General features: G+C 37.3%; 1 protein-coding gene across 1 annotated transcript in view; it reads left to right on the forward strand.

The window, feature by feature from the left end:
- SERINC4 (serine incorporator 4) overlaps nucleotides 1-25,688 on the forward strand; it is a 93,139-nt gene that overhangs the window by 30,161 nt on the left and 37,290 nt on the right. Inside the window, exons 3-8 of the mRNA XM_044076377.1 lie at nucleotides 3,858-3,937; nucleotides 7,319-7,412; nucleotides 10,982-11,193; nucleotides 11,931-12,026; nucleotides 18,531-18,657; nucleotides 21,414-21,486. Of these exons, the coding sequence (XP_043932312.1) occupies nucleotides 3,858-3,937; nucleotides 7,319-7,412; nucleotides 10,982-11,193; nucleotides 11,931-12,026; nucleotides 18,531-18,657; nucleotides 21,414-21,486 (682 nt within the window). The remainder of the gene's footprint in view (nucleotides 1-3,857; nucleotides 3,938-7,318; nucleotides 7,413-10,981; nucleotides 11,194-11,930; nucleotides 12,027-18,530; nucleotides 18,658-21,413; nucleotides 21,487-25,688) is intronic.

Here is a 25,688-nt window from a genome sequence, read left to right on the forward strand (position 1 = left end):
CAGGGATTGTGGGGGAATGGACCTACCTAGGATAGTCAGGTAGATAGGGAGAACAAACTCAGAGAGGCTGTGCAGAGAAAGGAATCCCTCTACATTTTGCATTACTATTGTAGTAAAAAATGAATCCTGGATATGGTACTGAGCAGAACAGAAGGTTTTAAAGGAAGAAGTTAAAAGTACTATTAGCAAATAGACACCATGCTATAATGTGGTTTACTTCAAGGGCAGAAGACAGAGTCCACACATCAAGACAAATGCACAAGGTTACAGAGGTGTTGACTACAATGCCAGAAATGCAGCTAGAATGGTGAAGAAGTAAGGAGCCTTTCAGTTCTGGGAAAGGTTTAGAGACAACATGGGCATATACAGAAAACCAAAAGGGAAGAGAGAGAGAAAAAAACTTCTATGGCTAAACAAGTAGGCTGGAAAGCCAATAAGGGAGATGGAAAAGGTATACAGGAAATAGAGAGAGAGGTGAGAACAAGAAAGATGATGGTATATAGAGGTTAAGGGGATAACTAGAGAAATTAGAACACCTAGAGTTAAGCTGGATTGTGAACTACTGGAAAGGTAAGGGAAAGGGGGTAAAATATATTTCAGTTACGTAACAGAATAGTAAAGGAGGAGTATAGATTTATTTAAGCAAACTAGTGGAGGGAGGGATACAGAACAGGGTGGATGGCAAGCAGAATAATTCACGTCAGTTAAAGGAAAAAGTTTTGGTCTGAAAAAGGAAGAAGTGTAGTGAAGAAGTTGATGGAGTTTTAGCTTTCTGCATGGAAAGGCAAATCCACTGACTGATGGGGAAGTACCAAAGGATGAAAGAATATTGCAGTGGTCCCACTGTACAAAGGAAGTAACTGGACTATATCTAGAAAGTATGCATATGCCAACCTAATTTTGATGGGGGTAAGGTAATAGAGAAGATTGTCTGCAGAAACAGGTTGCATTACTCAGAACTTTGCTTAGGTTTCATATTGTGAAATGGAAACTTTGTTGATTATGCTGTCAAACCTTCTCTAGAGTATACTTATGCTGTCAAACCTTCTCTAGAGCATACTTATGCTGTCAAACTTTCTCTAGAGCATACTTATGCTGTCAAACCTTCTCTAGAGCACACTTAACATGTTGCCAAATTTTCTCTAGAGTGTACTTATGATGTCAAACCTTCTCTAGAGCATACTTATGCTGTCAAACTTTCTCTAGAGTATACTTAACATGTTGTCAAACTTTCTCTAGAGCATATGTGACATGCTGTCAAACTTTCTCTAGAGCATACTTATGCTGTCAAGACTTCTCTAGAGAATACTTAACATGTTGTCAAACTTTCTCTAGAGCAGGAGTGTCCAACCCGCGGCCCGCGGGCCGCATGCGGCCCCCAGAGCTCTTCCATGCGGCCCGCGACCCTTAAATTCAAATTTAACTTTTTTTCCGCGTGTTTTCACGTCCGCATCCTTCAGCTATTCTGCGCATGCGCAAAATTACTTTTTTCATGTTTTTTTTCTTGCCAGCGTCTTTCAGCTGGTATGCGCATGCGCCAAAACACTGTTCGGTCGTTTTTTTCATTTGCGGTGAAGGAAGGAGTGTGATCGCGGTGAAGAAAGTGGATGTATTATTTATTTTACACACTGACTACAACATCAATTCTACAGCAGTAAAAGGTAAGCTAAGCTATATAGACAGTATTAAAGTGATCTTAAATGGGTCAGAAATATTTCTGCAGCAAAACGTTGTTTGACTATAAGTGGCAATGGTCTTATTATCAGTGAAGCAGCCATTCTCTGGAAAGCTGAATGGAGTTTGCAGAATGTTGTCCTTGTTCTTTATCTTGAATATTATTCTTGTAAGAGTTTCAAAGTGCACTTTGCTACTATTTTTTTTCTTTAAATTGAAATGGAAGGGTAATAGCAGCCAAACGATATAAGTTGGGCTGAATGGGGTTTATTTACTGCTGAATGGAGTTCTCTACATAAGGTAGTTGGTTTACTATTATTTGCTGTGTTGACAGCAGAAATTTTCTGTATTTTTTTACAAATCCGGCTAATTACATGATGGCTCCTGAATCATTAACTATTAATTCTAGTGCCCATGGCCTTCCAAATTAATTGTTTTATTTTTTCCAAGAGAGCAGACTTGGTGGTGTTAGTTGTTTTTCCCTAAGATAGGTTACTTTGGTTGAAATAGTTGCTATTCTGACTGTCTTTTTGTTCTGTATATATTTGGTTGATTGTCATGAGATTTCTTCCTCTCTCCAGTGCTTAGTTTCTCTACCCAATGAATGATATTATCTCATTTAATAGTCAAGGAAGGGTATCATTTGCCTTCTGAGCCTCCTCGTGGTAATTGGGAATAGTGCCCTGTATCTGGAATAATTGTTCTGTACAACAAGTAAGAATGTTGTTAGGGGATGACTAAATGTAAAAGAGTGTCCAGTTTGTGTTTTCACTTTAAGTAGGTTGCCCTCTTCACTTTCAGATACTGATCAACCATTAATGGGTGTGGGGGGAGGTGGTGGTTGTTCTGTTTTTAAAAACATAGTTTTTTTTCCCATAGCTAGGCACCTGTGTTTTATGTTACTTATCTCCAGGTCTAGAATGGTGGTGTTTCAGGTTTATACTGGTTGACAGCATATAAGGTTCATAGGTTGATATTAAGCTTTTGCAGGGTCTCAAACAGCATTAATATTTAGAAGAGTATGAGGTCAGACTTCAAATTTAGCAAGTATTTTTACTGCTCACAGGTAGTATCAGTAAATGATAAAAGAAAGTGATTGTCATTAAGCATGAAGCATTTGTTACATGGCATCAGAGGCTGCATACGTTTAAGTCAGTCTAACCTGGAATCTGATATTGCAATCATGTAATAGTGGGAGGTAATAAAGTGATTTGAACTAGTCTCTCAAGGTGCACAGTAATAACTCAAACAGACATACTTGAGATAGTCATGATGCAGATAGGCAGGTGGGAATGGAGCAAGTGTAAACCTGTGTATTCAGTGCTGCACTTTAAGTCATCCTGAAGCTTAGTGGTGATTTTGAGGTTGTTCACATATGATAAAATGATGCTTAAGCCATTTGCATCTGCATATTAGATAAGATGACTTTTCTGTAGTATTTTTGCATGTTAGTTAGATGTTGCCCGTTCGATTCTCAGTCAGAGCGTCTTCCATGTGGCGACATGCGTGAATGGGCATTCCTTCATTGAAGGTTGTGCGTTAGGTCAGGCAAGCCAGCATGTAAAAATCTACTGCCAATCATTAGTGGAGCGGAGTTCCGCTGTGGTTTAGGATGCGTCGTTAGAGACAGACTCCTTTTTTTTTTTTTTTTTTTGCTCTTCACTTTATGTGAGACCTTTTTTTTTTTGGTCCTCACTTGCCGTTTGCCCCCAGACCATTTCTGTTGACTCAATGCGGCCCTTGCAACTGAAAAGGTTGGACACCCCTGCTCTAGAGTATACTTATGCTGTCAAACCTTCTCTAGAGCACACTTAACATGCTGCCAAACTTTCTCTAGAGTATACTTATGATGTCAAACCTTCTCTAGAGCATACTTATGCTGTCAAACTTTCTCTAGAGTATACTTAACATGTTGTCAAACTTTCTCTAGAGCATACTTGACATGCTGTCAAACATTTTCTAGAGCATACTTATGCTGTCAAGCCTTCTCTAGAGCATACTTAACATGCCGTCAAACTATCTCTAGAGCATACTTAATTAAAAGGGACATAATCCTCTGTAAGAGGTTTACAATATGCCACTAGACTACAAGCCAGCAGTACAGCACCAGGTAAAATAATTATCTATCAAATAGAGATTGCCTTTATGTTTACCTTCCTAATGAAGTTCTGTTTCTGCCACAGGTTTTGGTTACTCAAGCTCCTGACTCTAATTGGAATGTGTGCAGCAGCTTTTTTCTTTCCAGATGAAACCTTCATCCATGGTAAGTTAGACATGATGATGAAAATAAAGTAGAATACACAATTCAGTTGATACAGCAGGGTGGCGAATAACCAGTTATGTATGTTATGTTTTTTTTGTATTTGTTGTATCATTATTGCTCCTATGCCTGCTGACCATCAAGCCTCCCCTGAATCAGACACCGTACTGTCATCTACGCAGCCATAAGGGTGCTTTATGCTTTTGCCAGCATCATGTAACAATGAGAACTTTTTTTTCATTTTTATCTCTTAGCCCTACTCCCCTGATGGTGACATGAGCACTTGTATCATCAGAAGGGCTACCTATGCCCCATAGTTCACCCATTTGTACTCACCCACATGTACCAGCAGGGACTACTTTCCCCAGTCTGAGTGGGCACTCGCATGTTTTTCTGACAGCAGCTCCCCATATCAGCTGCAGAAGCCCTGTCATCAGATTAGTGGCATAAGTCTGGTGGGAGCCACCATACTTCTCCACCTAAGATGAATGCATCCCAGAACCCATAGTGTCTGTCACCTTGAACTGAATTCTAGTATGTTAAGATGTGAGCATTTATCCCAGCAGAGGGAGACATGTGACACATGGGGATGGGGTTTAAAACTTGTACATTGCCTGTTTGACCTGCTGGCCTTGGCCAAACAGGTTTCACAGAAAAATGTTTGATTAGCTGTATGATGAAATGGAACCCTATTCCTGTATATTATATAACAAACTCCAAGATTTGTGCTGAACTATAAAAGAACAGTTTATTTTATGTACATGTATTTCAATCAGCTGTATAGCTATCATAGTATAGAGCCATGCTGGATGTCGTAGATGTGGTACTAAGTAATTTGCCACTGACATATTAGGACCAATAATACTGAAACATGAAAACTCAGTACCATTAATCAGCAACATGTTTTTCTGCAAACTGATGTTGAGCAGTGGTTGCAGAGTTATTATTTCAGTATAACAGGGTACAAAACTTAAGGAAAGACAGGTTAAATGTATGGATTTACCTATGCAAGTCACACAAATGCAGCTCAGTCTGCAGAATGAGAACAAAGCCTAGAAGCGGTTCTATTGCTGAGACAAATAATTCAGGTCGGAGTAATAAAAGGAGCAGATAATGAATGCACAAGTAAACCTAAGAGAGAGATGATAGCAAGTGGGGAATAAGTGGCAATAGATTTAGCAGAGCAGGTTTGGTCACATAACATAGAGCTTCTCTGAGGAAGGGTGGAAGGGGTTATGTGACTACAGAGGCTGCTCTCCAAGGAGAACGTTGCTTTTTATGTAATGTGTGAAATCCAGAAAGTATGCCAAAAACACTTAGACAGCATAAGGGTGCTAATGAAAAATATGTATGACATTGCATACTGTGGAAAATTGAAATATTGGGCACTATTTTCTATTACACCTTGAACCTGGATTGACAGGAACTCAGAGTATGGTATTAACTGGAAAAGTAGAAGAACCAGTCTCGCTTTTAAAGGTTGTGGCTTGGCAACCCCAACATACTGCAAGATTTTGTAGAGGTGTTAATATAAAAGGCCCGGGAATGATGTAAGTACATAGATGATCCTAGCCCTATAGTATGTGCAGAAGCAACATTAATTCACTGCCATTTCCTCTCTAGCAGTGATAACACCGTATGAAAAGTATTGCAAGAACATTATTGGCAGGGTATTTAATATTCAGATGTGTTGTTTAATTGTATTTTTTAACATGGCTCTGTTATGATGTCTCTACCAGTAATCTGATACTAATATAAAAGCCACTGATGTATATTTTCAGTTTTATGTTATTTTTGGTATCCTTCTATCTGACTTTCTGTATGATTCACTTGCTTCTCTAGTAAAGTGTAATTATATCTGTAATTGAAGCTTGTGTGAAAAATTATTAACTTGACTCATGGTCTGTGCCTAATCTCTGTAAAGCTTTTTTACAATTATTTTTTCATTACTTTTTTTTTTCATTTTACACTAGCCATGGGATTCAGAGATGTGGACTACAGCCAAGTAAACTGCCTAATGGGAGTAAGTCCAGTTTACAGAGTTGCAGAAAATGTGATTCAAAGACATGTTTATCTGCAATGAGGAATACCTCATTATTGGCTAAGTTGCATGCCTCTGAATCCCCCTTTTTGGTGGTAATTTCCACTGGAAGCCCATGTGTCATGTTGGCACAGGCACCCCCCCAGTCACTCTCCAACACACATGCAGACATTTGCATGCACACACACAGTCACAAACAGCCCTCCAGTATACACATATAGACATTTATTCAAGACTCAGTCTCCTCACCTGAATGCATTCAGATTCACACATCACACACACACACACACATACACACGCACACACACACACACACACACACACACACACACACACACACACACACACACACACACACACATACACATGCGCACACGCACATGCACATGCACACCCCCCCCCACAGTCCCTCCACTGCTACTTTTCCTTTAAACTTCCCTGAACTTACCTTCAACAAAGTCCTTCTCACTGACTATAATGGATGAATACAGAACTTTGGCTGTGTTACTATCACAGCTGGCTGTGTTAATATACACAGCTGAGTGATTATCTGAATCACTCGGCAAGTAAATCCCTTCTCATAGGCATTTTCTGTAGAGACTACATGGCTAATTAGCATCACCCACTCCCCTGGAATGCCTCATTGCAATATAATGGTCAGGACAGCCTACCTTATTGATTCTTTCGACCATGTAAAATCACTGCCTTGGGTCTATCTCTGAATTGGAAAGGGTTACCACAAGAGGGTGTCTACTGGTGTCAGGGCTTACCACTTTCAGTAGTCCTTTCCAAATCCCAGGGTTAGTCACATACATTTATTCATTGGTTAGCAATCATTCTTAATGCATATTATATTTAAGTCTGTTTTACAGTTATTCTTGGCGGTTTCCTCCACACAACTACACTGAAACTTGGACATTTCTTGATCTTGAGTTGTAAGTAAAAATAAATAAAGTTATTCATTGGTGTCTGGATTTGTGCCTTTGGGGAAACATTACAATCATTTCTTGGGACACTCCAAATGGAAATCTCAAGTGATTTGTTTTACACACAGAGGCAAAGAAAAGAACATGGTAATAGGCAGATGTAGATTATTCTCTTGAAATGTCATAAAACTTGAATGTAACTCGAAAGTGAGATGAGTGAGGGACATTTGAAAAGACAAAGTGATGGCAATTTGTATTCATGCATTGGAGATCAGTCCAAACAATAGCTTTTTGTACAAGGAAATTTAAAGTTTCCATTTTTTAAAATAAAGTATTTAATATATATTCATAAATATTATATAGGAAAATATATACATTAAATTTTTTTTTCATTTTCTCTTTGTATGCTTGCCTAAGTTTGGCACTACATTGGTGTGGTAGGAGGCTTTACCTTCATCCTAATTCAGTTGGTACTGATTACAGCATTTGCTCACACCTGGAACAAGAACTGGTAAGTCAAATCCTTTAATCGATATTCTTTGCTTTAATAAAATCACAGACTGTGTTATTCTATGTCTGAAGGTTAGTTAATGTATTAAGTGGTTGGGTAGGCTACCTGAAGCCACATGTTTATTTGTGGCTCCCATAGTCTTGTTTCGAGTGAAATTCCTCAAGCTCCATTTGCCTGCAAACATAGAACATCAATCACTTTTTCCAATAGGAAATTACTGCTGATGTGGTTTCTAAGTGTGAGCCAGCAAAGACTCACATGTTTTGGGAGATTTCTCCCTTCTTTAAGTTGGTGCGACTGTGGAGTTGGTATATGTAAGTTTGTGGGTTCAGTTAAAGTAGATTTTTTGCTCTTCTGCATTTTGGGCAGTTTTTTTTCATTCTATCAGCTTGTCAGCATTCAGGAAGTCTGCATTTTGTTATAGACTATTATTTGTAAATAGTTATTTTAATTGTGTTATCATATGGAAAATATAACATAGATAAGACTCAAATAATCTGAAATATTATCCACATATTATTAATTTATTCTTTCAACCCATGCGCATGATCTTCCACTGCTGGTTCCCTCACTAGCAATTTTTGCAGAATAATCTGTCCGTTACAGATTGTTGCTTATTCATAAGTTTGTAGATTTGAATATCAAGCTGAGATGTACTCACCTTCTGGAAGACGATGGATTTTAATTTCAGTCTGAGTTCTGCCGATTTTCTGGGAGTATGACAATTAACACAGAGGACTAAAGTTTCTCAGCTTGCAGTCATCTGCTCATTTTCTCACCCCATAGCGAAGCTGCAGAACACCGAATTCTTTGGCCAGTTCTGTGGCTTCGCTATTTTCAGTGCTGTGGTGGAAATTTACGGGTCAGGTTCAGGTAAGTGTGCGATTGTGTGGTTGTTAGGATTAGGGTGCAGGTTAGGAGAGTTAGGGTTAGGGGTGGGGGTTAAGTGAGTTAGGGTTAGGGCGTGGGTTAGATGAATTAGGGTAGGGGCGGGTTAAGTGAGTTAGGGTTAGGACGCGGGTTAGGTGAGTGTGTGATAGTGACAGACCTTAGGGTTAGGGTTTGGGTTAAGGTAAGTGGATAGATAGTAGTGTCTGTATAGTTTAGTGTAGGGTTAGTTGTATGATTATAAGTGAATGTGTGTGTATTGATGTTTTTTAGGTGTGCTTGTGTTGTGTGTATGTGTTTCAGAATAGCAAATTTTTTCCCCAAGGAAAGAATTTGCAGTTCTGAATGTTCGATATTATGTGGTTTAGATATTTTAGGTTTGATAAAATAGCGTTCGCTATTTTCATCTTTCGATAACGTGATATAAATGCTACCTGAACTACTACTAGCTCTCTTGATAGTTACCCACTCACAATTCACTCCTCACTTGTGACTCCTGTTTCATCTTTTGAACATGTTCCAACCATTAAGTGACCACCTTTTGAAATAGTGTGTTCTGTGCTTCAATGCATGTGTAAAGTTGGTCTTTCATATTTCACAAGTGAGACTTTCAGCCAACATTTATTTAATCCTCTTCCTACCCCTCTGTCTTCTGTTCTCTATTCTACTGTCATTTCCCCATTTTAGCTCACAGACACACACACACACACACACACACACACACACACACACACACACACACACACACACACGCATGCACACACACACACACACACACACACACACACACACACACACACACACACACACACACACACACACACACACACACACACACACACTCATACACACACTCACACACTTCAGTACACAATTCACTTCTCCTGCCCAAGTCTGATATGTACTCTCCTCCAGAACTCACACTATCACTAGAGTTCCACACTGCAGTTGCTACAGCCTGAGAGAGCCACCTTTCTTAGTCTCAATCAGCTATTGTTGGTGTTTTAGCCAAGCCTGCTTTCTACAGTTGCTGGTGAGCAATATTTTATCACTATCCACAGGGTCTTAGTATTGTATGGGTTAAACTGTAGCGCTCATTGCTGGCCAATAATAAATACTGGAAATTTGATGTAAAGTGAGAAAGATGAAAAAAATTGGTTATAGCCAGACATTTCTACCTCCTTGTAAAGTTCAAGTGCATATTGAATAATTTGTATTAAAAATCCTAAACAAGAGAAGAAAACTCCAAAAAAAGTGTCACCAATGTCTAAATTACTAGCTGCTAAAACAAATTACTAATTAACTCCAAGGAAAAAATATAATGCTTTTCAGTACACCTCAGAAAGTATCACACTTACCTACTATCTTTCTCAAAGATAGTCTAGGCAACACTATTTTTAATGACTGTTAATATAAATACCTAGGTCTCATTCTGGATCTAACCCTCAGTTTTAAAGTACACACTGACAATATTATAAGTGGAGTACTAACACTACTTAAGCTAAGCTATAGGATCTCACACAGCAATTACTAGAAACATTCTGTTTCCCAGACTAGAATTCTGCCTTCCATTAGTAATTGTGCAATCCTACTACAAGCAACAAATAACACAAACTGCTGAAAATACAATTTATAGGTTTGTACTGTTGGCTAACTCTTATGCTCATCATTGAAGCCCATTTAAAGGGCTGGCTTCCTACAAAGCACCTTGCTGTTTAAAACATAGCACTATGATAATACCCCCATGTAAAAAGAAAACTTATCTTTAAAGAGCAAACTCACTCCCTCAGAGCCAGCCAGGAGGACATTTTTTCCCTTTACACAACCATGTTTCAAAACAATGATAGGAGAGTACTCTTTTTCAAGACCTGGACCTGCCACCCGTGGTAGACTTTCCATTGAAATAAAAATCAGAAATGGAAACACTACAAACCTTACCAAAAGTTAAAATCCTCAATGGAAGCTTCTACAAGAGAAATAATATGAAGGTGCTTTAAGGAGTATGGTTAAATGTCCTCAGAGTTCTGATCTCTCACAGGTATTTAAGACATTTTGGATTTTCAGTGCCAGCAATTCTTTTCAATCTTTGTGAATATTGTATATATGATGTTACTGCATAGACAGGAGTGCCTAGATTGAAGTACCTCACTATTTCTGTATAATTTATGAACTGTTCTTGTTTCCTTTTATAATTGTACTCCCTCAGTCTCTAGTTTGTATTAGTAATACTGCTTTATGCTTATACATTACGTGTCACACACCAAATATTTTTAAGCATACTGCAATTCTACTTGTATATACTGTCTTAATTTGTTCTCAGAGCCCAGATTGTCTCTGAAAATGGTCAGTAGACCAGCTCATCTGCCCATTTAACAAATGGCTAAATAAATAAATAAAAATTAAAGTCTGTTATCTGCAACTTCTTCTTAGAGAAATGAATAGTAATAGCCACCAAGGAATTTTTTACAAGAAAGTGTTTGGAATAGGTGTAAACAATGTGTGTAACTTAAAGAAAGTTCTTCCACATTGGACTAGACTCTGAAGTTTACAGAGATGTCAAGTTTCAAACATGTATTTCAGTAAACCATGTATTCTACTACTTATTATTGCAAAAGTTCTTATTTGGGTATACTAAAAGTTGATTTTTTTTCAGTTCTTTTTTCTTCTCTGTCCTTTCCCAGGTTAACAGGAGCTGCTAAGGACAAACGCTGGTACTTAGCTGTGGTGACGACTACACTTGTGTTTTATGGAATTGCCTCATCAGCTCTGTCTTTCATGTACAAATACTACACTCATCCTGCTGGCTGTATGTACAACAAGGTCCTCCTCTTTATCAATGGCAGCCTATGTGTGGTGATGTCATCTATCTCACTTACTCCCTGTGTACGACAGAGTATGTACAACAGACTTTATATTTTATTATGCCCTTTCATCTCTGTTAGATATCAGAGGCCAAACGCAATCAAAATACTAGTTATGCAATAGAAGCTCCATCTGTTTTTAGAAGTTGTAGTATGAATAATTTCTGTTATCACAGACCGATGTGTGCTTTTGTGATTGTAATATAATTACTCATGCACTATGTAATGGAACTTAAATACAGTACAGTAACATCATCCTCAAGTTTTAATGATGAGCTGCATATATACAAGTGAGATGGTCTTCATGAAAGCCGATGCACACTACAGTAATGGCATAAATAGGGTGTCAAAATATGTACCTGTACAGCAATAAAAAGGCCTGAGAATCTCTATGTCTATTTATACAGCATGTGATAATAGTGGAAACTGAAAAGTGCTAACATATAGTGTGAAATAACATTAAAAGTAGAAATGTAATATCCTTATATAGTGAGGCAGGTGACCTTCTTGGCTGGCATGGAGAAGAGACGGAGAATAGTGGTATATTTCTGCACATTTCCTGTTTGATTCTGATTATTTTTGTTCTGATATTTCAGATGAACACTGCACAGAATTAATACAAGCATTTATCATCTGGTGCTATATAAACTACTTGATTCCCTCTAAGTGACAACAAGAGAGAGAGGAAGGAGAGAGAGGAGGCATATGATTGAAGTATACTATTGCTTTCTTGTTTAATGTCTGATTCGTTTCTGTTTTGACATTTTAGATGCGCACCGATCGGGCTTACTGCAGTCATCTATCATCAGTTGCTACATAATGTATCTGACATTCTCTGCTCTCTCTAGTCGTCCACCAGAGAGAGGTGAGTGCTGGTTCTTCATAAAATAAGAAGCAGAGGGGGGCTAGAATTATATCTAAAATACAACAAAGTGGTCGTTAGCTATATTCCTCTACTGTTTACTAAGAATATTGTTTTGGCTGATAAATGAATAAAATGAATTTCTATATGCATCACTACCTTATGGAGTTATATATTTTACAATGCTGAGATCCTGTCCACTGATCTCTTGAGATCATTGAGTTTGGACGTACACAGACTAGTTTGTTAGCTTCCACAAATAACTTATTGGCAGACTACACTAAATACTTCACACTGCTCCTGTAGTTCCATGCCCATAAATCTTCAGCTATCTTGCCAACATTTTTCTTTAAATATAAGATCAGTGATTTAGAAATGAATGTGGCAGTATGGTACCACATGAGTGCCACAGTACTGGATCTGATTGTTGTGAAACTGTGAGTGTTTTAGCATGGGGTGCATACTATGTATAGTAAATCTGAAAGGAGTAGTTCATCTGTGTTTAAATATAGTCAAGTCAGCCTAATTTGAAGGCCATTTATAAAATGTGAACTTGACACAAAAAATGGCAGGTACACTGAACTCCAGAAAAGTGGTTTCCTTTAGGATAAAATTAAATTAGTTGGGAAATACTTGCAAAGCTTATGTAACTACATGATTGCCCTTACATATCAGATTTTGTGCTCAACCCCAAATTTATATGCTTCACTAATAGACCATACAAGAAAGGCATTTTCTACAGGCATTCCATAACTCAAATTCTAATAATGCCACAATTTATAACTAAAGAAGTTCCTACTTCTTGTGAGAATAAAGTGGCATTGCACCTAATAATTTTAATTCTGTGCTGAAGGAAGTTGTTCTTCTGGCTCAGATGTGTCACCATTTTTATTACTGATATATTTTTCAAGTATGAAGATCTAAAGAGATGTGTATCTCTTCTCAATTTGTCGGATGTATGGTCACATGTTTTCTAGAATAAAGCACAACTGAAAAATAAGTTTGTTCTCTACAGCAGGCACTAATCTTCATATTCAAATGTTTGAGATGGTCTGTATTGCATATTATAACAGACTGCTATAACTTATAATTAAATGGCAGCTAGTGAGAGGCTTTGCAGTATTTGTAGGGGACATGCCTCTCAATTTCTTTGCTCAAGAATTCTGAACAAAGCCAAAAATAATGGGTGGACAAAGGCCCAAAATTAGAGACATTTTTAAATATTACTCTAATTCACTTAAAAAGATAATAGATCAACAGGTTTTTCAACAATGTGCATTTTCTGAACAGTAAGAAGAAATAAACTCTAATGTTTGGCATTATTGTTGACTATAAGTCTTAGTGATTTACCAGAAAATCAAACATTTTATGAGGGACAAGGCAAAATATGTGTCAAAATCAGGAACATTTCTGCAAAGCTCTGGACAGCTAAGAGGTATGATAGGTGACACGCATTATTCTAGTACTAAAGTCAAATTCCGACATGTAGAGAGTTATTCATTTTGATTTCGTATTATCATTGTCCTTTTCTACCAGTTACATGGTGGTGGTGGTTGGTCATATGCTGTCCTTACCATGCAGCTTGCTAGAATTTTTTTCTGATGAGCTCTAATTGTTTTATCTGCAGTCCAGTCATATAAAAATCAGAATATACCTGTAATGAATTTTAATATTTTGTTTTGTGTGATTTGTAATCTCTGTGTATTGTAAACGGAATGCATAGCCTGCAAAAGCAAACCTTATTCAAGTGTTGGAAATAGAATAAGCTGGACTTTGTTGGAATGTTTTATTGCTGGAAGCTAAGGTTAGGCCAGGTGGGTAAAGCATTGATAGAGTTAAATAAATCATTATATACATAAAGCAGGTAAATTATGTGTCCCTGTTGCTCAGTGTTTTATGAATAATATTGTGGAAGTGATTAATGGGGAGTACTTAAGTGAATATGGTTTATTTTGACTACTTGAGAGGTCTTGATAACATGAACCATGCAACTCTTAGAAGTAAAAAAAAATGTCTTCTGGATAGAATTAAAGAGAATTAAAATTATAACAGACCATTTTTAAATGTTTTTTGATCCCAAGAATATCATTTAACATCTCTGAGTGGAAGAAATTGCAGCCTCTAATTCCAGATGATTTAGGAATATGTTTGTGTCACTCGCCACTACATTCATTTAGTTTTCAAAGTCTATGTTGAAAAAGCACTGTTTCTTAGATTTATATTCTAGTAGGGTGCTGTGCAAAATATCCTGTCTTGAATATTCCTTGCATCAGTTTCTTTTTTCACAGAATTGTACTTTATATACTGTCTATGTGTATATTCCATTTCTCTCGGAATTCTTATTTCTATATATTGCTTGCAAATATATCCTAATTGTTAAGATCTATTTCATGGGTCCCATGAAGACAATAGAGATTCTTGAATAGTCTTCAGAGATCTTTAAGAAGTATTCTTGAAGTGGCCCTTTTCACATTATTTCCATCCCCTTTAAGGATGTCTATATTTATTGAACAATATAAAAAATAGAAAAATGAAAATACATACGTGGTTAAAATGTATGGAACTTAGATGGCTAAGGTAATAGATTTACTTCTCTGATAAGAATATATACATACTTACAATGTAATTATAAAGAGTAACTAAGAAAATAAAGAAAGCCGAAACATAGTTTTAGAGTATATACATTGGACTTAAATAAAGAAAGCCAAAGCATAGTTTTAGAGTATATACATTGGACTTAAATAAAGAAAGCCGAAGCATAGTTTTAGAGTATATACATTGGACTTAAATAAAGAAAGCCGAAGCATAGTTTTAGAGTATATACATTGGACTTAACCCCAGGAGTTCTTTTTGGCGTTTAACTCATAATGCTTAAGTGAGTTACGTGTATAAAATGCTTTAAATGAAAACATGCATATAAGTCTAACTCTCTGCGGTACAGAAGAAATCTATAGTTATAAATCCACTGTGGAATAATGACAATGTAACCCCTCACATCCTGAAAGGTAATAAAGTCATTATGGTGGTTCAGATATGCAACAGCAGCACAGCTCAAACTTGCTGGAGCAGTTTGGGAACTATAAAACAGTTCTATGCTACATAAGATTATACACCATCACCAAGAAGAGTTGGTGAAACAAGTCATACAGTGGTTTCTATGACAGAAATAAACTATACAAATATGTGACTTTTACCTTCTTTTTTATACTAACTATAATCTGCCCCATCTGCATTATTTTAGATGAGATAAATTCAAAAAAACATTGATTGTTATACTTTCTACTTTGTGTAATAACTGGAAATGGTGCTTATAGGATTTATTTAATATAAAAGAATAGGTAGGACTAAATAATTGCAGACCGACAGACAGACATATAGACAGAGTAATTCCATACACAAGAATATCAGCGTAGGTTTTAATCTTTGAATATGAGGGACGAGGACTCTAAAGAGTGAATGAAATCCAGTCAACACAGAATTACACCTCTTCTTCCCTGCATTAATCAGATGATTAGTGCTGTACTCCCATCACTCGTTCAGAGCTGTACCTCTCAACAAAAGCAATCCATGAATAACACCATTTTATTTATGATCTACTTCTTATTTACAAAAAAAATAAGGCTAAGAAAAGTTTCATCATGTGGAGTTGATGTTAAGTTTTATTTGATACCATGTCTTATTACTTAAGCCTTAGAGAACTTCTCTTTTTCCCCTCCAGGGGGTGACTTCTATCATATGATGCAATTTCTTTCATTTCTCATAAGGACACCCTTTCTAACATTATAATCTAACCTTACATTTTTTAAGGTAGAAATAAGAGTTTATAATCCATGCAGACTTAATTATTTTGCATTACTGTGAGTTTATAATATTTATCCTTTCTTATAGGTATGTGCTTTAGAAGATTTATTACAACATATATTGTAGTTATTATACAGAGTTGCATAGTCAATAAGATACAAGATGTAATGAATCCTGTTTTTTTAATATTTTCATATATGTTATGAAAATTTCCAGTTCTGATTAAGAAAAATGTCTGAAAAGCATAACAGTATGTATGGCACTTATCCAAGGCAGAAGGAATGCTGACGCATGCCAGGGGCAGCATTTCTCCAGTGAATGTGGATACCAAGGATTCTCTAGGCACTGCTCAAATAATAAAAGACATCTCACTGATAAAACTCAACTTGGGAGTCCCCTTGAATGTGCTCACACATCTAGATTTTCTGTGTGAATGACAAGAACATACAGTGAAGCTGTGTAACATTTGCCAAGGAGACAGAAAAAGAAAGAGTAAAGCATGTTTTCTGCAATATTAGGCATTGGAAAAGGTCTTGAAAATTATATCAGTATAACTTGGAATGAGGAAAAAAGACTGTGTGGAGTGAATGTATGCAATGAGTTTGAAGTTTAGAAATGTGGTTTTAACAGTTTACGTAATTCTGGTTCAAATACAAGACCGACATTCAGCAAGTCTGTGAACATTCAGCAGAGACGCACTGCTGTATTCATGCTACTAAAGTCTTTTTAGGAATCCCAAAATGAAAAATAGCTGGATTTCTGTTTTTCTGAATGATGACTATTTAAACTGATATATGATAGCAGTCCTTTTCTTTTGCTGTTCCTGTTCAATGCTCTGCATACCTCACAGGAAAGATGTATCAGCTGTAACTTTACCTGCAGATGGAGGTATGGCAGAATACTTTATATTAACACTGAATATAGCGTAGTTAGGAAGTAAAACCTGAAGGCACATTTGACAGGTGTGGTAAGGGATGGCAAGGTTACAGGGTGCTACGGAAGGCCAACAAAATCACACAGGATTAACTTAGATGAAATAATTTGTGTGCCATCAGGACAGCCTCAATGCTCCTCTGCGTATCATCTTTCGCCTAAGGTTATGATATGGGTGAGGGAGTTGCACAAGGTTAGCAGTAGGAAGAGGCTTCAGGACAAGACTTCTGGTCAGAAAGGATAGTATTTGAATTGTAATTCCACAGTAACTTCTTTAGGAATGTTTCACTATCGACAGTTTGTGCAGTGGGTTAAAGCTGTGAGATATAATTCCCATGGTACAAGGTTTGATTCCCTCTGCCCTTATTTGCCAGCTATTTGACCGTGAGCAAGTCAGTTAATAAGATAGAGCTCAGGATTAAGTGAAAATTTGGGCTAGGCTCCTCAATGGTCCCCTGGTCTTTAAAAATGTTTCCCACTACATGGAAGTAGCTGGGTCTTAGACTAATATTGTGAAAAAATGCTCATCAAACCACCTGTGTTACTGCTGCCACCCTTCTAATCTGTAACAGTGTAGATAAGGTTAAGTCACAGCAAAGTTCACTGCGATACTGAAGCAACATCAACCTACACAAATCTGTAATGATGTAGATGTATAGTTGTTCTATGGGTTGGGAGGGTGGCCTAATGGTTAAGGTGTTTGCCTTACAAACACAAGGTGCAGGGTTTGAGTCTCACAAGGGATAATTGGCTAAGCTTAAAATGGCTCACAAGGGCAGTTAGCTTAGTACTAACCTATGAACCTATAAAGGTACAGATTTTCAGATGTACTATAACAGTGTAGCTACGGCTAAATCAAAGCAACGTTCACCTGTGATACTGAAGCAGCATCAGTCTTTATCACCCAAATCTGTAACGGCAAATATGAGGCTATAGGATAACAGGAGAACTTTACAAAGAGGAAGTGAAAAAAGCAGTCTGCTCATCATGGAGTCAAATGTTCCTTGAAATGAAAAGATAAGAAGGCACTGAATCACAAAATATGAAGAGATAATGGGATAACCCGTCATGTAGCATAAAAGTTCTAAATAATGTATTTAAAGGCCATAACCATGATTTTAATGTCTGTGCTCCTTGAAAGTCTAGGACACAAGAGAATCTGAACTCAAGTTATTTTGTCACTTATCTTTCTTGTTTATTTGTTTATTTATTTGCTTACTTACTTATTGACTTGGATACTTATTTGCCATAAGACTTTTCATTTATGGGCTGTTACCTTTAGCTGAAGGTTAAACTGGAGCATTTAGGTCCTTGATTGTGGGCTTCAGCATGCAATGTTGTATTCTTTAGGCAGACAGGCAGTCCCACTCGACTACAAATTCTAAGTTTTGACTTGCATATTTGCCTGTCATTAGGTCGAGTGAATGGAAGCCTATAAAATAATATTATAGAACATTGGAGGAGTTACTATCACTATTCTAGGTGATCAGCACGGTCCAGTGCAGCATTATTCCAACAGCAGAGCACTGTTTTTTTTTTCCTGTGAAGCTAACTGCCTCCTAGCCTGTATCCTCTTTAGTACAGTACAATGTGAAATTATTTTGAATGATATATGATGTGATATGGTAGGCTATGATACAAGATATCAATATAATATGTCTAATCATTTGTACATTTACCCATGTACTGATATGGATGACTCTAAGCAGGTTGTCTTCAAATAATGTATTGATTGATTAAAAACATATTCTCTAATTTTAATTTTCTCCACAGTGGAATACAAAGGGCAGAACCTGACAGTGTGCTTCCCCAGCATAGGCAAGGATGGACTGCAGACAGAGGATACAACAGTGGCTATAATAGGTGCCAGCATCATGTACTGCTGTGTTCTGCTGGCATGGTATGTTGTTAAGTATTTGGAAAGACAACAGCAATACTGTACCTTGAGACATCTGCATTTGTTTAAGAAAATACAAAGAGATCACATCAACGAGTTCCACCAACAGTTTAATCCTGGTACCTTGGCTTGTTGCCTTCAAGGGATACTCAGTACAAAAATATTCCACATTAAATAATCAGAGTAATCATTCAATAAACCAATTACATTCAAAGTCTCATTATTTAAAGTGACCAGTGCCCCATATAACATTTTAATAAACATCCATCCCTATCTAACTTTAAGATCTTGTTATAATTTAATATTAAATTTTATAATAATATATATTAACATTAATTAAACTTTAATTAAACTATCTACGAATGACACCATTCATTGTATTAAAAATTAAGAACAACTTCTTGATTTAAACCTTTTGGAAAAAGTGTATTATAGTTGAAAATAAATGTGGTTGCCAATTGGTTCAATTTACTAGCAAAGTCCGCACCAACACCTACCATATGTTGAGCCTATACACTAAAAAATAAGGAGTCTCCACTACCTGAGTGCATCTTTGTGAAATGATCAGCCACAGGGCTATGGATACTAGCCCTCCTAATACCCGCTAGATGTTCCAAAATTCTAACCTTGACTTTCCTTTTGGTCTGTCCAATATACCATTGCATTTGTTTCTCTGACAAAAAGGTTACATGGGGATGGTATATTTTTCTTTAGACATAAGTGAGTTTACATGTGCATGTATGTGTGTATATATGTAAGTATATTTACGCATGCCAAAGTTTCTAAAATACTTCTTTTGTCCTCTATAAGTGTATCGTCTACCATGATACCCCTACATTGTCTGCCTCATCAAACCCCATTCAGAAGACTGAATACAAATTGCCAAATCAAAAGTTTTCTATATTGAGACTTTAACTCTTTGCTTCCAATGGAAGATGCACCTTAACCTAACCCTAAAGGTTTCTTTCTGAGCCTTTAGGCAAAATTAAGTTATAAAACCCCTAGTGGAAATAAATGTCCTTACCTCTTAAACTGAAATGTATGAAGGGCATTATCTCAATGGATTAAGTAGAATTTTCAGCTGATTATTGAAAGGTAAATATAATTTGTTTTGACAGCAAACATGCAAAAAATAGGCAGTTACTCTTTAGCACCCTCCCATATATCAATACATAGACATCTACAGAGCTCTTTTACTAATTCATTCGGTATTACACCTTGGTATCATCTTCATTCATGGGAACAGAAAAGGCTATTTTGTCGTAAATTAACACAAGAATATTACAAACACTGTTAGACCTGAAGTAATTACATTTTAGAAGTGACTTTACATACGTGGGAAATCCAGCATTGTAACTCCAATACTTTATACACAATCGTTTAACATGCACCAGCCTGGGTGCGAACAAAATTTGTTTGCTAATTATCTTCACTTCACAAATTCCTCCTGCTAGCCAGCCATATTTTATTGTAATACATTGCTGGATAGTATGCATTTGGGAGGACTTTGGAAAGGTCAGATCTGTTAAGCCAGTACTACCGGTGCTGGAAGGGATGATGGGTGGTGTCTATCTGTGAATGGGGAGACAGGTGATTTCCTGGCAGAATGATGGGTGGTGTCTATCTGTGAAGGGGAGACAAGTGATGTCCTGGCAGATGATGGGCGGTGTCTATCCACAAAGAGGAGACAGGTGATTTCCTGGTGGATGATGGGCAATGTCTATATGTGGAGGGGAGACAGGTGATTTCCTAGCCAGATTTACCTGCTGCTCTGGTGGTGTGACATAAAGGTCTCATAAAACCACCAAAAGCAGGAACTGGGCTATGAGGTCTGTGCATTGTGGCTGCCCAAGCCAGTGGTGGTAGCTCCAATACCTCATATATGAGGGAGCTTGGGTGCACGGACTGGTGGAGCATTAGGCAATTCCTGCCTGGGGTGGAGATTAGTTCCATAACAAAAGAATACTCTCAATTACTGGGGTGCCGGTAAGAGCACTGGTGTCCCCTGATGATTACCTAGAAGACAGCCTCTCACAAGATCTTGTCCTAGAGGAACTGCAGGGCAATCCCACGGTGCCAAGGCATGAATGGGCCCATGTACAATAGGGGAAGTTTGATAGTCAGCAAGCAGAGAAGAGGAACATATTCAGAAAAATGCTAATTGCTAAGCCATTTAAGTAAGGCAGAGCTGAAACCAAGCTCTTGTTTTGGGAGGGATGTTCACACTGAAACACATGAAGGACCAGACTATTCATCTTTCCTTTTCCTAGTATTTTATTAATCAGAAATAGATATTTTTGTCTGAAAATGAGTTTTTGTTTCTTTGTTAATTATCATTATATCTAAATGCTGGATGCCTTTTTAACATCCTGTAGATGGCATACAGAAGAGGACTATAGTGGCAAAATGTTGCAGTTTATGAAAAGAGAAGGTTAATGCAAAAGTAGCGAAATCATGTTTAGGACAGTATAGCTAGTTCTAGACCTATGGAGTATAGATGAAAATTAACATGCGCTTGTGGTAAGATTGCTATTAAATCACTGAGAGGGAGCTGGCTGAAGAGTGTGCAATTTGCATAGCACTTGAAATTTACACAAGTCTTCACTATCACTGTAAGTCTGTTGCACGATTAATTCATTACAGAACAGTGTACCATAGTGTTTTGATTTTCCTTTCACCACTGTTCTAGCCATAGTCTGTGGCTATGATTGGAATGGTAAGTGTCTTAATGTTATTTTCTTTAATTACTATATTTACAGCAATGAGGCCTCTTACCTTGCTGAAATGTTTGGTCCTTTGTGGATGATCAGAGTCTATGGATATGAGTTTAAGGTAAGCATATGTTTATAGTAATAGAAAATAAATACATTGTTAGCTTTCTGAAAAGTCACAAAACTGTTTTGGAAACTTGCCATATAACCTTTATTCTTCCTACAAAATGCAGCAAAAATGTTTCAGAGAGCCTATGTTTAGAATGAAACTTGACAGTCTGTTAGTATGGATTATAGGTTGTGTCCCAGTAATCTTTTTACATTGCCTCTTCATGAAAACTCATGCTATGATATATTTAAGTGAATTTCTAAATTTAAACTGAGACCCTGGGTTGTTAGTAAGACTGAATCAGATTATTTCATTCTTTTGCAGCATTATCCCAGGCGGAGTCCTTGAATTACAAAATGATTATAGTGTGAATAAAGGTAAAATGTAACACTGAATTTGTAGACTCATTTGCACTTTTAGAACATGAGGCAACCTTCTATAACCCATACAATTCTTATTTGTATGTAGTGATTTATAATTAAGACCAAAAATATGACCAGCAGACAGTGGAGACAGAATAACAATCAATTACATAAATATAGTGTACCAAACAGACCGCTTTCAGCTTGTATATTATAAAGCCTTCATCAATGTGAAAATACAAAGAAAAATACACCCTACTTGTAGTATGTCATCAGTCCAAAATCCAGTCACAGATGTTCATTTAACCCTGGTGCAAAAAACCCTCCTAATTTAATTATCCATTTTTTCTCCTTAACATTGAGCAATTCATGACAACCAGATTTATTTTGTTGCAAGCCAGTGATTTTGTCTATAACTGTAAATTGAAAACATGTTGTCTTATGAGTTAGAGTGTGTTTAAAGAGAGCGTTAGTGTCACACTGGTTCCTAATTTCACTCATATGCTCAGATATTCTATGTCTCACAGCCCTGGACGTTTGTGCAACATAAAAGGCTGAACATTGACAAGTTGCTAAATAAACAACCCATTCTGAGCTACAATTAGTGAATAAAGGGATCTCAAATACTCTGCTAGTATTCTTACTACTAAAACTGGTGGTTTTCAGCATTCTGCAACAATGCCTACAATGCCCACATGGATGGCTCCCCTTAGCAATCATTCCTTCAATTGTACTTTGTCTTTTGTCCCTTAATTTGGGGCTATTCTGTTTATATTGGTTGAAATATGATGCTAAATTTCTCCCATTTCTATATGAGAAGAAGCACCTATCCCCAAGGAACCCCGATAATATATTTTCTGCCATAAGAATATTCCAATTCCGGCAAACACTATCAATAAGTGCCCCTGTGTTCCGCCCATATGTCATCACAAACCTAAGTTTCTCTGTGGTATCAAAATTGTTCTCTTTATATTTTAAGAGTTCATCCCTATTCATCTCATTAACCACATTCTGTGCTTGTGTAATGTGTCCAGTTGGGTAACCCCTTTCCTTAAACCTGTTAGTAAGGTCATCTCTGAAATGTAAATATGAATCCTTGGCTGAGCATATACGTTTTACCCTCATATACTGGGATTTAGGGATATTCTTGCATATATGAGGAGGATGATAGCTGGAGGCATGGAGCACAGAGTTATACTCGGGGAATCTTCTAAATACTTCAGTAGTGATAGTATTATCTGGGGCCCTGCAGATGCCTTACTTGCAGAGGCTTTGTTTGGGATTCGTGATTTATAATTAAACCATAAATATAGTTATTTGTTTAAAGGTGCCAAGGGAAAAAAAATATCTGCAAACAGTCCATATAACTTTATCAATACATGTCGATTTTCAAGTATTCTTTTTAACAAATATTGAGGATGCTATTTTAATGACAAAGTAGTAGGTTAATAAGCATTATAATGTATGCAAGTATGTAGGAAGAGACTTCATATAGTGGTAGAGAGTATTCAGCTAAGAAGTTAAGAGCAGAACCATAATTTTGCTGTAGCACATTGGTGGGTTATTGTTTATATTTTTATTGTAAGCTATGCACTTATAGCAGCAAGGACCCTCAATGGATTATACTTAAGATAAGTGAACTATATGAGGAAAAAGTAGCGGGAACCTGCAATTCCCTAGATCTTAGTAACAGAGGCTGCTATTTCGGCCTTATATATGAAAGTTGATTGTTCCAGAAAGGGTAGCCAGCTGCTAAGGATATGAAGAGGTTCAGAGACTCAACCTCTGAAGCTGGAGTTAAGGTGGTAAAATGATCTGCAGATCTGATCAAAGCTTTTTTACAGATCAATATGTTCTAAGGATAACCATTATGTGTGAGTGTGGGTGAGTGCAGGTATCAGTCAAGTCCTAAATTTTGATTTCTGGAAATAGTATGATATGCTAGATTATACTGTTGGTCTGGTAGTATAGTACAGAAGATTAATGCCTTTAACTGTTAGTGACTGCTTCTTTTAGTCCACGGTTTGATTCCCTCAGCCTCCATTTTTCTACTATTTGTAACTCATCACAAGTCACTTAACAACATTGCCAGTTCAGAAAGATAGAGCCAGTTAGCATGCCCTTTTTCATATTGGCATAAATTTGTGAAATTCGAGAAAGGATGGCTGTCTGAGTACTGTATTTTGAGTGGAAACCATGCTGCTTGTCAGCTAGCAGGTCATATTTCTGTATATAGTTTAGCATTTGTTCAGATTCAGTGTTTTTGCTAAAGGTCAAAGGTTGGCAAATGGTCTATATTCTGCAGCAGAGTTGGGATGGGGGACTTTAGGACGGGAAATTATAAGGTTATGTTTAAAGCTAGCTGGTAATAGAGCAGCAGTAAGATGAAGCCTGAATATGTGTGCTTAAGGTATGAAGATGAAAAGAGCTCCAGATCTCAAGATTCTAGAGCATATTAGTCAGCTCCACGGAGTACAGGGCAAACGACATGACTAAATTCAATTAGCAGGTGCCTGTAGGACCTGCCTGGGGAGTGAGTGAGTGAATGAGTGAGTGAGTGAGTGAGTGAGTGAGTGAGTGAGTGAGTGAGTGAGTGAGTGAGTGAGTGAGTGAGTGGCAGTTGCTGGCTCACCCATCCTGGGGGGGGGGGTCTCTGTGGTTCACCACATGGGTGACACCAAGCTGGAGCACCAGATTTTGGGGCTGTTGATTGTGTGGATTTTGTGTGTGCAGTATGTAAATGTTTTTTTTTTTTTATTGGAATTTTTAAACTATGCAGCAGAGGAAAGATTGATATGTACAGGCAGACTTTGGATATGAGCTTAAGGTAAGCAGTGATTGTGGACTTTTCTTTTTTCAGATCAAGAAGTGTATAAAACTGAGCATTATTTGAATAACACCAATAATACTGCCCCAGTTGAGAGTAATAAGCATTCCAGTGGAATGGAAGAAAAATTTACAAACACACACACACACACACACACACACACACACACACACACACACACACACACACACACACACACACACACACACAGAGCTCACTCTCACCCTGACGCGTATGCATGTGAGTGTGTGAGTCTAACTCTAAATACCTCTATATACATACGCACACACACACACACACACACACACACACACACACACACACACACACACACACACACACACACACCAAAGCTGTTGAGTGCACATGTATATACATGGATGTGATGTGGTATTTGTCTATAAACACACCCACACATAAACAGATACATACATATTTTATATATATATATATATATATATATATATATAGATAGATATATAGATATATGTATATATGCATATAAATACACACAGACACACACACACACACACACACAGACACACACACACACACACACACACACACACACACACACACACACACACACACACACACACACACACACACACACAATGAGTAAAAGGACTAGCCAGGTTAAATGAGCATGTGAGAGGTCATAGAAGACTGCAAAATAGCAAACATACCAAATGAATACTTTGCTTCAGTCTTTACAAATGAAAGCAAGGGGAGCATGCCAGTCTAGGAGGAAGGCAGGGAAGAATGGTGACATCAGTGAACAGACACCTTAGTACAGAAAGTGAAGAAAAAAGAGGCTACCATTAGTGTACATAAAGCTGCACCCTATCAAAAGCACAAGACCTGATACAGTAACAGCACTTACAAAATAAAAGTGTAATTTTGACAAAAAAGACAGTTCTGAGATGTGCTGTTATTCCTTTAAAGCATTTTTGCAGGGAGAGGAGTGAAGCTGGAAGTTAGACAGAACTACCATAGTAGACTGAATGGGTGGTGTCATATTCCTT

This window comes from Protopterus annectens, chromosome 7.part0, assembly GCF_019279795.1.
Source record: "Protopterus annectens isolate FY-2018-M chromosome 7.part0, PAN1.0, whole genome shotgun sequence".
Classification (NCBI taxonomy): Eukaryota; Metazoa; Chordata; order Ceratodontiformes; family Protopteridae; genus Protopterus; species Protopterus annectens.